The following is a 16007-nucleotide window of genomic DNA, read 5'->3' as shown; positions in this document are numbered from 1 at the left end:
AAAGGCCCTATCTCCCTGGAGCTCCCTTCCTCTCCCTATCTCCTAATCCTCATTTCCAGGAGGTCATTTTAATTAGCAGACTGTCATGGTGACTCAGCCTGCTGCTTCCACAGACAGGAAGGGAGCAGACTCCCCCAACCCAGTCATCATACAAAGGCACTTTACTCTTTAGAAAAATGCATAATATTTAGCTTGCTCCACTTTGGGAATTGCTGCTGCTGTTGTTTTATTTTATCATTCATACCTGCCTGGGGGTGCATTCTTTTGTTTTTGGTATCTCCCTTATCTGGCAATTGTCTTTTCCTTGTGCAGATTATCAATGCCCACCTCTTGGGGGCTGGGTTTGATCCCTGTCTCTAGGACTTGGAGACCTTAACGATAATAGGTCTTTTGGAATGAATGAATATATATATATATATATATATATATATATATATATATATATATATATATATATATAATTTTTGTCTTCACAGCTTAAGTTTCAATTAAACTACACAAGAGTGAGAAATAGCTCTTGGAACAGTTTTGTGTGAAGTTGCATGCTGGGGTTTGGGGGAATCAGAAAGCATGTGGCTTAGAGAGACAGTGACCATAAAGCTAAGATCACCTTGATTTCAAAAATTCTGTCCCATTGTTCCCAACAGTACCTCTGCCTTTGGCTTGCCTGTGTTGTTGCTATTGTCTTGGATCAGAAAATATGGGCACTATTTTTCTGAAGCTGTAAACTCCTGTGACCTATTTTAAAAGAGAGCCATCTATAGTAACTACATGACTTTAAAAGGTAAAGGGGCTTCCAAAGAACTGACCTGAGATGTGTCAAACCTCTTAAGAGGGATGTATAGGTTTTCCCCATCCTGTGAGGATCTCTGTGTTGTGGAAAATAGCATCTGTGTTTGTCTGGTCCCAGTTTCCTATTTTGTTCAGCCTTGAGCTGAAGGCTCACAAATGATTTCCCACTGGCAGAAGGGAAAAATCAATGATGAAATTTCTCTTTTTTCCCTTCTCTTTCTCTAGCCTATGCTTTATCCCATAAATCCTTGTCTTGAAAACCAGAGAAGAGTGCCCCAGCAGGAAATCCACGCTCCTGCCCCCACAAAACCTCAGGGGCCTCCAGTCTTTAAAAGGGGTTTGAAGGGTCTTTGTGGTTCACTGAGCTCTTCTTGTCCCCTTTGCCGTTGGGGTTGTTGCTGGCCGAGCCCCGCACGAATGGGTGCTTGTAGGGAGGGGGCTTTTCTTTCCTGCAAAGGGGGAGATAACAGAAAGAGAGAAGACAGCACATATACACACTGAAATGCAATCGTCACTGTGCATGTCGATCTCCCCGTTGGACCGTGACCTCTCAGGAGCAGTGCCCTTGTCAACCCCTACTCTGTGACAGCAGCATCCATCTCAGAGCCTGGTTCAGAGCAGGCAGTAGACCAACTTATGCCTGTGAGATGGATAGATGGATAGATGGACAGATGGACAAATGGGTAGATGGACAGATGGATGGATGAATGAATAGATGGATGGATGGGTGGATGGATGGATGGACGGATGTTTGCACTGTGTTGTGCTGGTTCTGGAGAAAACTCAGCTGATCTACAGCTTCGATTCTTCTACTTTTCTACTCTGATTCCAACTCATCCAGCCCATTCCATGATGGGATGGGGATGGGCACACAGAAAAGATATAATTTGAAATTTTAGAAGGATGCCAGTAGAGTTAAGGTGACTGCCTTGGGGTCCCTAGTATGTGGAAAACCCCCAGACCCTTGTAAGAAAAAGAATTATGGCTTAGGTGGGGTGGGGACCTCATTCCTTACAAGACATCAAGGGCTTCAGAATCCCTTTTTCATTTGTCAGCATTGCCTAATTGTAGAATTTTATAATGTCTATCTTCCTGATATGCTTAGAGGATCTTGAAGAACAGAGAGGTGTCTGCTCATCCCTGTGTCCCAGCACTCAATGTCCAATACCCAGGGCCATATGCTTGACACTACTGTTCCATACTTTCATGGTCTGCTTTGCTCACAATGAGTTCCTGGTGAGCAGGGGCCAAGCTTGATTCATTTTTGCATCTTTTCTGATGTGGTGCCTTGTGTATTATGTTTTTGACTGATAAACAGATGTGATATTTATTTAGTGGTTGGACTAAGATTTACTTCCTGGGGGAAAAGTGGGTTTTTGAGCCCAGAAGAAGTGATCCGAATTCCCACGTTGGCTTTGTTCGAGAGGTGCAATCCTGAAATTCTTCTCTGAGCTTCATTTGTAAAATGAGAATAAAATATTCCAACCTTGCAGTAGTATTGTGAGGTTAAGTGAGATAATATGAGAAGACACACCCAGAGTCTCCCCTTCTCTACAGTAATTTACAAACACGTGGTGCTGGGTGTGGTCTGACAGACTCAGGAGGCCACTTGACATTGATCTGTTCAAGTCGCTTACTGTGTAGTAGAGGAGATAACTGTGCAAAGTAAATGCAAGAAATAATAAACAGTGTTTAACAGAAATTGGTAAATTCCATATATGGGGAGTGTCTTGGGCTAAGTTTGAATTAGGACTGAAGAAGTTTTCTTATGGGCCATCACGGTCATAATCTGTCCCTGGAATCCCCATTTTCCTTCAAAGCTGATGACTCACATATTGGGTCAAGTTGGAGTAGCTGGCAACATGCAAAAGGACACCTTGCCCTAACATAGCTCCCCACTGGGAAGCTGGGCTGCCTGAAACTAGGCTCACTGAAGACCTCGCTCTTGCGGTGAGGCTGTCTAGGGTAACTGAGGTACCTTCCCTTCCATTCCGTCCATCTAAATTCTTCATGCCCTTCAAAACCAAGTTCAAACACCACTTCCTCTCTGAAACTCTCTTGGGATGTGCCTATCAGGTGCCAAAGACTTGCCAGATTACAGTGGGAGAGTATTATCTGTTTGGACCTCACTTTTCTCTTCTATAGTAAGAGAGATTGAGGAGATGATTTCTGGATTTTCTTTGGTTCTATTATCTTCTGTCCAGTTATATTCAGGAGTCAATTATGCTAGCACTGCACCATGCACTGAGGTCACAGAAGTGAACAACACTGCTTCTCCAGGAGAGGCCTGACTAGTGGAGAAGGCGGACAAGCAGGATGCCAGGATGGTCCCACAAGGATGCGCCCTGCTAGAGGCATGTACAGAATGTAGCCAGGAGCTCACAGAGGAAGCAGCTCTGCCTCAGGTGAAGAAGAGGACAGGGAAGCCGGCAGTGTGACATTTGGACTGAGTTTTGAAAGCTAAGTAGGAGTTCACCATCCACAAGATAAAAGGGAGAACATTCCAGGAAGAGGGAAAAGAATGAACAGCTAACTTATCCAGGATGAAAAACAGGGCATGAAATGGTAGAAAGCACATGCTCACAGGGGTAGGGGCATGAAAGCAGGCAATAAATGAAATTTCAAATATAGGCCAAGGTCTTGAATAGCAGGAAGGGAAGTTGAAATGTTAGTCTGAAGGTAATGGGGAGCCATGGAAGGTTTCTGAGAGGGCATAATCAAACACATAGTTAAGTGCTTACTGTATTCTTTTCAGTAGTGTTACATTTGCACATCTGCATGCCTTTTTCCTCCTGATAGGTAGGGCTAACTATAAGCCTCCGGCACTCAGCACAGGGCCTGGCACATGACGGACTCCAGTGCATTGAGTAGCTGGATTCCTCTTCACACACACATGTACACACCATGACCTCAGCATGCAGCCGCTCTCCCAGTCAGGCACTGGGCTGAGCCCACTTTATCCTCAGAGACCAGCCCACCCTCAACACTTAGGCTCTGTCTACCCACAGAAGCACAATTGGTCTGTCCATTTTTCCAAAATTATCCTCCTTGATGGGGCATTTGGGGCTTTAGCTCTAGGATTGTTGTTGTGATCAAAATGCATGGGGAGGTCTCAGCTTTGGTCATCAACGCCATGTCCCTGAGCCTGCTGCCCCTCCCCAGGGCCCTGTTCTGAAGGGCAGCCCAGCACCAAGGATGCCAACCGGCCTCCGCCAGCGTGTGGGTGGAAAGTGACATCTCGTAATTATCCATAGAGATGGGAGAAAACAAAGATTAATTTTGAGTCAAAACATGTAATTTTCCTTTAAAGCCAGAACTGCTCTTTTACTTAAGCTATTTGATGCTTGGGTGGAAAATAATACAAAAAAGGAAGAAGTATTCAAATCCCAAATTAGAGCTCAGAGCCTTATATTTCTGAGAATTCATTCTTAAAGGGTTACCAACCAATTTAGAGCTAAGTGGTGTTCATAGTTTGTTAGAGAAGGAGGTGTGGGGTTAGGAAAGGGAGTTGATTTTCCTTTCTTAATTTAAGGGTGGCTGTATTTACCTCAAGTCTTCAAGGCTGTGAACTAGTGAGGAAAGAGCTCTCCAGCTTTTTTCTAAACAGAGCTCCACAGCTCACAGAAAGGAGGTGCCGGTACCCTGAGCAATTGAAATGTGAGCCCTGAGAACTCCCCTGCACCCTTTTGACCAGCTTCAAGCTCCCTTACTGAACAGCATCTCCAAGAGCTCCTTCCCCACCCATCCGTGCACATCAGACTTCGGGGAAGCTCTGAGATCCAGGCCTGACTCTGACCCCAGGACCCTGAATAGCCTCTGCTCCCTGGGCCTCAAGGTCCTCATGGGTATCATGAAGAGTGAGGTGCTTGCTAAAGTCTCCCTGAGTGTCAGCTCCAGGTCCCTGATGGAAGACCATGCAACATGCCAGAAAATGTGGTTCAGGATCAAGGTGATTTTGATTTAGGCTGACAGAGGACCTGAAAGAGATAATCCCCAAATTAACTTGTAAATGAGATTTCGAGTATTCTTTTCGAGTTTTATAAAGCTTTAAAACTTTTAAGATCTTTAACTAATCAAGAATGACTTCTAAGAATGAACTGAGCACTTTCCTCTGGAGGTGAGCCCCTCAAAGACAGGGTCAGGCTACAATCATATTCAACTCTGTCTAGCTCCCGCCCTGCCAGGATCCTGGCATGAAGGGCTATCTTTCCTAGGTGAATGCATGAATGAGTGAATGAGTGAATATATTCATGTATGCTCAGGGCAGGGTAGGCACTGTAGGGGCACAGAGAAGAAACAGAGGTGATATTCCTGCAGGAGTTTTTAATACCCCAGGACGGGGGCACAGGACTGCAAATGATGTGTGAGTAACCTGAGGTGGGGCCTCATCTGAGCATGCCGTCCTTCAGGCTCTATGTGGACCTGGGGTTCAGAGAAGGTGGGTCCTGAGATATCATCAAGACCAACCAAATAGGTCAAGGGACTTGTCCTAGGTCACCATGAGCTGGGACTGCAACATAGAAATGAGAGGAGATGAAAATAGTTTTTGAGCATCTATTAGCTGCTGGGCATTCTACTATGCTTGTATCTCATCTTCAAAACCATCTTGAAAGTTTCTCCATTTAGTAGATAGAGAGAAAAAAGCTTCAAGAGGCCAAGGAACTTGCCTAAGATCTCATAGCTCCTATCAACCTGAGAGATTTGAACCCACACTGATGAACTGCCACATGAGATAAAATTTAGAAGGTTCTGGAACCATAGAAATCTAGGACCAAACCCTGGCTCTGCTAAAAAAAAAAAAAAAAAAAAACAAACAAACTCTTTGACCTTGGGCAGCAATTCTCTTCACCTTTCTGAGCCTCCATTTCCTCATTTGTAAGATTGGAAACAGAATGCCTAAAAGGAATAAATAAGATGCTTTCCATAAAGTACTTCATATAAAAAATAACAGTAATTTTTTTAAATTAATGACAGAGTAGGGAGGAAGGTACATCAGTGCTAATGTCTGAGGCACTAAAATATATGGGCGAGGTCATTGGAAAGGAGTGACCTCGCAGGAGGTGACTGGCAGGAGCGGGGAATTGAATATCACCATGTCCTTCCAGGAGATTGGGCCACTAGGTAAGTAGGAAATGAGGCCCAGAGGTAGGGCAGGGTCAGCCCATTCTAGATGCCATTGGATTCACTGCTCACTGGGCTCACCACCAGTAGGCATGGAAACACCCGGAGCCTCTCCCTAAGACAACATGGAGGTTGGTTTCCCAGCCGTCTTTCCTCACTGAAACTGCAAGTTAGCCCCCCAGAGGACCTGAGGAAGGATTTCTGAGGGTGTGTCCTCGTTAGCCCCAAACCTCCAAGTCTATGTGAATGGGACTATGGTGTAGTGTCAGGATATATGAACACCTGGCACTGTGCTGGGTGCTTTATTGCAGATCTCACATGAGTCTGAAGTGTGTGCCACTGTACTCACTTTACAGGGCCTCGTCCTGGACCACCTGCGGCTGGTTGGAAATCTGAAACTACAACCCAGAATCTGAAGGAGGAGAGACTTAGTGATATGTGTGTTCAGGAATATGCTCTTTGGACTCCTGGGCTCTGTGGTGGGGCTGGGGCTAGCTCTCCTACGGTACAGGTGGGAAACCAGGGCCAGAAGAGGGTAAAGGAAGCCAGCACCAAGACTCCAGCCCGACTGCTCTGCTGTGCCACTTACCGCAGCCTGGGCACGGGAACTGCCACCTTCTCCACCAGAGGGTTCAGCCGGTAATAATCCAGAAACGTTCTTGCCACGTTCCTCCCCAGCTTCATATCTGCAGGCACGTGTGTTAAGGAGTGACTTCAAGGAGAAACTGAGACTGAGTGAAAAGGGGACTTGTGGCAAAAAATGACAACAGCAACTAAGGCAGTAATACCACTCACTTTTCTAAGGTTTGAGTTTGTTCTGTCTTTTCAGATCCTCACCAAATCTTAAATGGTAATCACTATTGTTATTCTCACTTTATAGATAAGGACACTGAAGTGCACAAAATGCACAAAATTTAAGTAATTTGCGTAAGAACACAGAAATGGGAAGGGGAGGCTCTAGCACAGGGTCTGGGTGCTCTTACCTCAAAGTCTGTGCATGGAGCTTTGAGATGAACAGCAGCCCTTTTGAAATCACTAGGCTTCCCTGGTCTGATTTCAAGTGTCTCAGGATGAAGCCAGATGAGCGAGGCCCAAGGGCAAGAGAACTTTTATTACTTTTAGATCAGAGTTTACCTGACCTTCAGGGATTAGTCAGTCATCTGCTTTAGTAATCTCAGGTACAATGGTAAAACCCTTTGACTCTAAATGATATCCCCATTCCATCTTGAAATGCAAGGATAAGGATTTATGACCAATTTATTAAAGCACAAACTCCCCAGGGAAGCGGAAAGGGCCAATTTCATATTGACCATTAACCCACTAGTAGGAATCAGTACAACAATCACCTCTTCAACAGCAGAGTATCTGCCCTGCACATCCTCTCTTGCATCTCTGGGTTCTCATACATGCTATTTCCTCGGCTTGAAGTGCTTCTCTTTTTTGCCTAGTGTGTGCTCATCAACTCTCCAGTTAGGTGATCGCTCCCTGGTAGAGCCTTCTAGGATACTCTTCTCTCCCCTCCCAGGACCCAGTGGCACCCTTTCCCCACCACTGTCATGGTTCAGAACAGATTGCATCAAAAGCATCTGTCACTTATCTCCTAGTGAGGGAATTAGGCGTTTACCACTGAACCTTAGCGGTTCCTGTCTCTTGGCCCGCAGCCCCACACAGCCACGCCTTCCCCATCCTTCCCCAGGAGGCCTCCTCTCTTTTGAATTTGTCTACTTCTCTCCATCCCCCAGAATAGTCTGATATCACCTTTTTCCTGAATTGCTGTTGTCTGTCCTTGTGGGCCTCCTGCTACAGGATGCCCCACCTCTAGGACACTTTATTCTGTGTAGCCAGTGGGCGTTCTAAAATGACATCCCACAGTGCTACTCAGCTGGGTAAAACCCTTTAGTAGCTCTCAGGTGCCCTTAAGGCCCAAATTTCTGACCTGATTTATCAGGCTGTCCATGGTGGGAGTCCCTGGTCATTTTCTGAGCTTTGTGCTCACCCCTCCTGCCTCCCACCTCCTGCCTCCCACCTCGGTGCTGCAGTACTGAACTTCTTTTGCCTGTACCCTGCATCTCCAGGACCACTGCCCCGGTTGCATGACCTACAGGGCCAGCTTGGCCTCAGCCCCCACACCTCACTTCAGTTGTCATTTCCCTGGATAAGTCTTCCTTGGTGCCCCTGCTAGGAGAGAGGTACCTTCTGTGTCCCCACAGCCTATCTCCCAGTTCTTCACCAACCTGACCACTTATCACATTGTATTTTCACTGTCTCTTTTCGGTAGCCCCCCATGGCCTGCTAGCTCTGTGGCAAAGGCCATATCTGTCCTACCTGATCACCCACAAACTTGCCTGGCAGCAGGTGTGAAACATATATTTATTGAATGTATAAATAATGGCTAATATTCATATAATGTTTAATATTCGCTCGGCAATCTTTTAAGTGCCTTATGTATACTGATTCACTTAATCCTCACAACAGCCCCATGAGGCAGATCTGTTCTTATTCTCACTGTTCAGAGAGGGTGGGGGATGGCCCCAAAGGCATCTTATAAGTTCTAGAGCTGGGGTTTGAACCTGGGCATCTTCTCAAACTGCCTCCCAAGAGCACCTCCAGGATCTGCACCGTTTCAGGTTCATGTTGGGGGTCCCTTGCCTGATACCTGGTTGAGAACCTGAGTCCACTGCGATGACGAGACTCACACCCCTGACTTGGGAGCACGTGGTGGGGCATGCATGGTGATGTACAGAGGAACAGGACCTGATATTGGTCCTAGGAGGTCCCTGGAGAAGGACTATTCTCCACTGGATTATTAAGGCAAGACAGCTGAAGAAGGCCTTTCCAAGTGAAGAGAAAATGTGCATAGGGCTGAAACAGTTTCCACTACTGCCTACCCATGCCTCCACACAGCATTTTGGGAAGCCTGCACTATGCCAGGAACTTTAGGTGGGAAGGTTCTTGTAGATCTCCATGGAGAGGACAAATGCTGTGAGAAGAAAAGATGCAGATGTCAGGGCAGTTATGCAGGCCTGCCTTTGGTGCTGTGGGGGCCTGGCTGGGCTCCTGGGCCACACTCCCTCTAGGGCCATGAGATGTACTTGCATTTGAGATGCAGCCAAGTGAGTTCTCACTGCCTTCTTCAGGAAGTCCCCAGCTACAGTTGGACATAGCCTGAGACATGAAGATGAGCATTTATAAAGCACCTGCTATATGCCTGGCACTGTGCTGGGTGCTCAGCTTACACAAGCATTTTAATCTTCAAAACAATCTGGTGACGATGGTAATTTTATCTTCCTTTGCTAAGAAACTGGTGGTGGTAGAGCTGGGACCCAAATCCAGGCATGTTTGACTCCAGAACTGCCAGTTGTCCACTGCCCTGGGCTCTTTCCTGACAGGAAGGCACCTTTTCTGTCACAGCCTGAGTCATCCCAGGTCAGTCCCCAGTGGGAGAAGGAAAAACACCAGACAAGTTGTTTGTGACAGTGAGAGGCACCGCAGGCTTGCTGTGCTCTGAGGCTGCCACCTGCTTTCTTCCTCTGGATATGGCTGACCTTCTCTGTCCCCTTCTTTTAAAAGTCTACAAGCTGGCTCTGGGTGTGGCCTCTCTGACCAGCAGACCCGGGAGGCAGTCTCACATCCAGGGCCTGCAGACACAAGCTGGCTGCTTTAGCTCAGCCAGCCTCTGGTTAGCTGGAGGAGGCCAAATTATGGATGTGTGTGTGCTGACAGTAAGAGCTACAGGGCACAGAGGAAAGCAGAGGTCCCTGTGGACTGAGCTAAAAAGTCACAGAAGTTTTGGGAGCAGACGTGTCTAATCCAAATCCTGGCTCTGCCACATGCTGTGCACGGCAGATTGCATTTTCCAAAGACATCTGCAAAAACATCTTCTTTCTCACGTGTGATTATCTTGTATGACCTTGATACCCTCTCCACTGAGAGCCATGGTCTAAATCCCTTCCCCTTGGATTTGCATGAACTTGAAACTCTAATCAAATGAATGGCAGAACTGGGAGAAGTGACCTTGTGGGACTTCTGAGACAAGGTCGGAAAAGACAAGGTGACTTGTACCCTGCTTGCTGGAATTCTTGAGCTGGAGTCCTGTGCCTCCTTGCAAGGAGTCTAACTGCCTCGAGGCCCTGAGATGACATGAAGAGAGAGAGGAGAGGTCTCTAGTCAGCCCCTGGCTCCTCTAGCACTCTTCTGCCCCTGCTCAACCATTGTCTGGCTATAACTGCATCAGGCTCCATGCTGCGACCACCCCATGAAGCCTTCACAAATTTCTGACCCATGAGAACATGAAAGAATAGCTGCTGCTGTTGTTGTTGTTTTGCCATAAGTTTAGGGCAGGATTTCTAACACAGAACTACAGAGCTAGAACACTGTGGGAGCTTGTATAAGCTAATCTTATCTCCCTGAGCCTCAGTTTCCTTGTCTATAAAATGTGAATAATAATGCCTGGCTCATGGGGTTGTCAGGATGAGCATGTGGCTGTACCCAACACAAGGCTGACTGAATGAATGAATCTGGGAGAGACACCTGATCGCTCCCCACTGAGAGTCAGTCTGGAAACAACCACAGATGAATCCTTGTCAATCAATCCTCTTGAACTTCCCAAAGGGAAGGGAGTTGGGCTGTTCCGATTAAAAAGTTCCACTGTAAGGTGCTGATGATTTTGACAAGCTGTGTTTAAAAGACACAAGTGCCACATTAAGTGCCTTAAATGTGACCATCGTCTGGGGCAGCCCTCTTTCCTGTCCCTGCTCTCACCTCTTATCTGTTCTTCAAATTCTAAAGCCTCACTCTAGGTTATTTACTACAATGGCCCCATTTGAGTCAAAGAATGGGACATCAGTGGGAAGGAAGGCAAAGATTGATTGAACATTTTCAATTAAAACAAGCTGTCTTTGAACAAAGATTTAAGATCCAGGCAAGGAGAGGCAATAATTCTCTTGGCAGGGTCTCTTAAATATATTGCAGTATTAAGAGAGAAAAAAATTGGGGTTAAAATTCCCAACTCTTCATTGTCCGCAAAAATCTCAGGATAGTCTTTAAATTGAAAATCACTATCCTCAGAGTCTTTTGGAGGTCATTGGTCTGTTTCTCACAGATGGCAGAGAATGGCCAGCCACGCGGGGCCAGTGGCATCAGGAGCCTCAAGCAATAAAGCCAGAGGGTTCGGCTGGGATAGTTGGAAACTCAGACTGATCTGGTGACTTCTATCCAGATTGTTTTGACATAAAGGGTGTCAATCATCCCAGCATCCCCTTTCACTGAGCTCTTCAACGAGTGACAAGGATTTGGGTATGCACTGCCCATTTTCATGCATTCATTCACTCAAGCATTCATTCACATAGCTGTTGTGTACATTGCTATAAAAGGTGAAAGAGATTGGGGCTAGATAAAAAAGAATTAAGCAGGTACACTTTATAGTCCAAAGGAAGAGACTGACGTGTCCCAGTTACCAAGCAGGCTGGGGCACTGTCACCTTCACCAAAGCAACTACTATTTTTTGAAAAGTTCACTCAGTGCTGCATAGTTACTGTCACCAATCCTCAGGACAGCTCTTCAAGGTCAAAGCACGAAACCGCACATATTTCACAGATGAGAAAATTGAAAATCAGAGAGTTTACATAATTAACCTACAGTCTCATGGCTTGAAAGTGACAGAGGAAACACATGAACCTCAGTGTCTTCTAAAAACATGCTGTCTGCTCTGTCAAGTGCCATCGTAAATCCAGACACAGAAATCTGTGGACGTGGAGAGGGAGATTAAATTCCAAATGGATAAATTGTGAAAGTTTTCGTGGATGTGGGCGTACAACAGACTTGAAGGATGAAAACAAAAAGAGTAGAGAAAGAGAGAGACAAGTGTCGGCAGAGGCCAAGTGTGGCCTGTCCCGTGACCTGAAATAGGACAGAGAAGGACTGAGGGCCCAGGTAGCTGAAGTGCACAGTTAAAGATGGACGCTCGCTACTAGACTGTGAATAGTCTAGTGAAGGCTTTGATTGTCAAGTTTCACAGTCCACTCTTAGGTTATGTGACCCCTCCTCAGGGAGGCCTGCCCATGCCCCCATGGTCCTCAGTTTACAGACTGCAGGCAAAAAAGAAAAAAAAATCCATGGGTTGTATCTATCATTCCATCACTCGATACATATTTATTGATCATCTAGTGTGTTCAAGTTCTTTGAAAAGCTCAAGATATACTCTGATTAAAAACCAAACCAAGACAATGGTTTTGTGCCTCTAAGTTGTTGTCTTTGGGTCACAGTGATTAAGACAACGATGAAGTAAAGAAAGAGAGCAGGGCATGGGCAGCGCTGGGGACAGGGAGCAGACTGCAACATTAAGCGGGGGGTGGTCATGAGAGGCCTCACGGAAAGGCAGGTTTGAGTGGACTTGGGAGGAGGCCACCGAGGTGGCCAGCACCAGGGTGAGTTGAGCCTCCTCATCTGAAACACCAGCCTTGACTGGTCATTTCAGATTCAAGCTCTTGTGAAGTCTGACCCAATCCCCAACTGAGCCTAAAGCTTGATCTGGGGAGGAGTCCCCCTCTGGTGGGGGTCAGGAACACCTCCTTCTTGGCACAGGGACAGTCTCCAGAGGGGACGAGTCCCCACACCTTCTCCCTCTTGGCCTGTGGCCTCCCTTCCCTGTTCTGCTCCTTCCTTCATGGATCCTCCTCTCTGCAGCCTTCTCGTGGCCCTCCCTGCTGCTCTGTCCTGCCCTGCAGGGCACAGAGGACCACTCCACTCATCAGTGTGCATCTTACTTCCTCCTTCCCCTGGACTTGTGTCCTGGGCATCTCTGTGTGCCATTCTGCAGACAAGAGTCATTCGTCTGGTGAGACACACACTTGGCACGAGGAAGACTCTTAGCTCCTTCACTCCCTCACTCACGTTTTCATCCAGTGCACCAGGATTTATTCTGTGCACCAGGATTGTCCTGAGAGCTGGATAAAACCAAGAGAAACAAGACGACCCCAGTCTTCACCATTGTCTTTCCTAGCCATTGTCCTGCCTCCAAATAAGAAAACTTAACTCTGATCTGCTTCCTATTTGGAAACCTCCACCTAGAATTGTTTCTCTGCTCACACTCCTACCCCTGCCAGCCACAGATGATCATCATTAAAGGGGAAAGATTAATTCTGCAGAGGGGTTGGCCAAGGAAAAGTGATTTCTCTTTGGTAAAGCTGACAGCATTGCTGGAATATTAAGAGGCACCTGTCTAGGAGCCTCTAGGTAAAGCCAGAAGAACAATGCAACAAGGAAAAATCTTTGTCGCTGCCTCCCTCGCCAGTCCTCCCACGGCGTTGGACAGGTGCGTGACTAAACAGAAGAATTCTTTTCTTAAGCACGGTGTGGAGGCTGCAGATGTAATCGCAGAGTCCTCTGTGATTCCAGGCAAGTCCCCAGGCACCCCTGAGGCTGAGGTTTGGAGGACCCTGTGTGTGTAGGGGAGTCGGGGGACAGCAGGAGGGAGCACTCCAGATAGACAAGTAGAGGGCAGAGACCAAAAGAAAAAGAGATGCACACAGACAGGAAGCTACAAAGAGAAATTCATCAGGATAAAGCAGGAAGATAAAGAGAGAAAGATAACCAGAGGGGCCAAGAGAGACTCAGACCTGAAGACTGCAGAGAAACAGAGCGAGGGACAGAGAGGGGTAGGAAAGTAGGTAGCAAATGACAGAGAGGGAGAAAATCCATCTGAGAGAGTGAGAGACAATAGGGAGAAAGAGGAGAGACGGAGGGAGAGAGAGGAGGAAAGGGGTAGGAAGGCAGAAGATGAAGCCAGGACTCAGAGGGACCCTGGGGAGAAAGGCAGAGAAACATGAATATAAGAAGGAGGTGGTAAAGAGGAGAGATGAAAGAAATAGAGCCAGGAGAGGCCCAGGTGGCCGAGAGGGCAAGGGGGAGGCTCGAGCAGTGACAGGAGCGGAGGCGTCCTCTGGACATGTACAAGGAGCGCCACAGGACAGGGCCTTTCTTCAAGGCCTACTCCAGAGTGGGCCCGCCTACCTGCGAATGGGGGAGAGGGATGCCAATCACCCAAGAACGAATTCGAGTCTGGGATCACCGTGAGGGTCTGTGTTAGTTTCTATTGCTACTGTAAAAAGTCAACCATCATTTGATGGCTTAAAACAACAGAACATAATTTTCTCCCAGTTCTGGAGACTAGAAGTTGAAAATCAGTTTCTCTGGGTCAAAATCAAGGTGTCGACAGAGCTGCGGTCCCTCTAGAGGTTTCAGGGGAGAAATCTGTGACTTTGGGGGGGCTGCATTCCTTGGCTGTGACCACAGCACTCTGGTCTCTGCCTCCATGGTCCGTACTTCCTCCCTCTCTTGAGTCTATCACATGTCCATCTGCCTCCCTGGCATCAGGGTGCATGTGACTGCATGTAGTGCTCTCCCTCAGTAATCCAGGACCCTCAACCATAACATCTGCAAAGACGTTTTCATTTAAAATGTCAATTTGCTGGGCCTGTAATCCCAGCAGCTTGACAGGCTGAGGAAGAATCATGAGTTCAAAGCCAACCTCAGTAACTTAATGAGGCCCTAAGTGACTCAGCAAGACTCTGCCTCTAAATAAATTATGAAAAAGGGTTGGGGATGTGGCTCAGTGGTTAAGTGACCCTGGGTTCAATCCCCAGTACCAAATAAAAGTGTGTGGGGGGCGGTAACATTGATAGGTTGCAGGGATTAGGTCTGGATATCTTTGGATGTCATTGTTCAGCCTACTCCATGCTCTTGTGAGTCCATCTGCTTAGGTAAGAGCTAAGAATGAAGATGCTCAAGGTGTCAGGAGTGGAGTTCTGCCCTTATCTCTTATCTGAACTATTGCTTCAGCCTTCTAATTGCTCTTCTGGCCTTCAGTTTCTTCCATTATTGCTGAGAATGACATTCTCACAATTGCTAATCTTGTCACTTCTTGACCTTCAACCCTACACTGATTCCCTGTCACCTACAGGGTAAGATCTAAACGTTCAAATCTGGCCTTCATGACTTCCATGAAATGATCTAAGCCTTATCTCCAGACACTATATCCTGCCGTGCATCTATTTACAATGTGGGGTTTAGAATCAGAGCTTTCATTCTGTCTCCTACACATTTTGCTGTGTGGCCTGGGGCAGCTTCTCTGAGCCTCAGTTTTCTCATCTCTAAAATGGATAATGCTCACAGGATTATTATGTCAGTTAGAAGTTATACATTCAAAGTTCCCAGTACAATTTTGACATGCAGTTGCTCCTTATATTATCATTATCATTTATGAAACTGTCATCTCCAACAAAGTGTGAACTCTTCAAGCACAAGGGTATGTCAAGTTCAATGTGTCTCCAGAGAGATTCAGCACATGGTTGGCCTATTCATAGAGAAACAGGAAAACAAAACAAAGCAGCAACGAGAGGGAGGGCGGAAGAAAAGGGCAGAGAGACGGGGCAGAAGAGACGAAGAAATCGTTTTTTTAAAATCTGTGCTTTCCGGATGTTCAGGAAAGGAGCCTGAGATCTCTTCCAAGCCGTGTGTCTCATTTTATTCTTCTATAAATTGCCTGGAGATTGAACCAGATGATCGCTAGGCCTAATCCTCACTCTCTCTGCTCCACCCAGAAGACAAATTTCCCTGGAGCAAAGGGAATTCTTTTCTGACCAAGGAGATGATGAGAACCAGTCTTGGGCATGAAGGTGGCACTTACCACTTGGCTGGAGAAGTTGGAAGAGAAGTCAGCACAGATGCAGATCTGAGCTCAGGTCTAATATGCCTGATTCTGGGTGGAATGACCTTGGGGGAGTTTTGGATTTCAGACAGGCAGGCTGGTGTTATTCATTCATTATTTGTTTTTCATTGATTTATTCAACAGATATTTATCTAACACCGGCGTGCTGGGCCTTGCAATACATGCATAACATCACACATGGTGGCTCTGTGGGGGTGAACAAAACAGAGATGTCCTGCCTTGAGATGTCCTGCTTACAGTCCACGTACTACTGATATTTTGGGCTGGATGATTCTGCACTGTGGCGCTGTCCTATGCATTGTAGGGTATTTAGTGGCATCCTTGGACTCTCTCACTCATTAGCAGCACCTATCCCATGTGACAACCA

General features: G+C 46.7%; 1 protein-coding gene across 1 annotated transcript in view; it reads right to left on the bottom strand.

Annotated features, from left to right (window-relative positions):
- Positions 1–472: 472 nt before the first annotated feature.
- The window catches only part of Agbl4 (AGBL carboxypeptidase 4), a 1469059-nt gene continuing 1453524 nt past the window's right edge, over positions 473–16007 (bottom strand). Inside the window, exons 12-13 of the mRNA XM_046468734.2 lie at positions 6503–6599; positions 473–1241 (exon numbers count right to left, since the gene is read on the bottom strand). Coding sequence (XP_046324690.1) covers positions 1121–1241; positions 6503–6599 — 218 coding nt within the window. The 3' untranslated portion in view covers positions 473–1120. The remainder of the gene's footprint in view (positions 1242–6502; positions 6600–16007) is intronic.

Source organism: Marmota monax, unplaced genomic scaffold, assembly GCF_021218885.2.
Source record: "Marmota monax isolate L192 unplaced genomic scaffold, Marmota_monax_Labrador192_F-V1.1 WCK01_AAM20220418_F8-fsc00008, whole genome shotgun sequence".
NCBI classification, from domain to species: Eukaryota; Metazoa; Chordata; class Mammalia; order Rodentia; family Sciuridae; genus Marmota; species Marmota monax.
The sequence above is the reverse complement of the archived record's forward strand: the minus strand, read 5'-3'. Positions and strand labels throughout refer to the sequence as shown.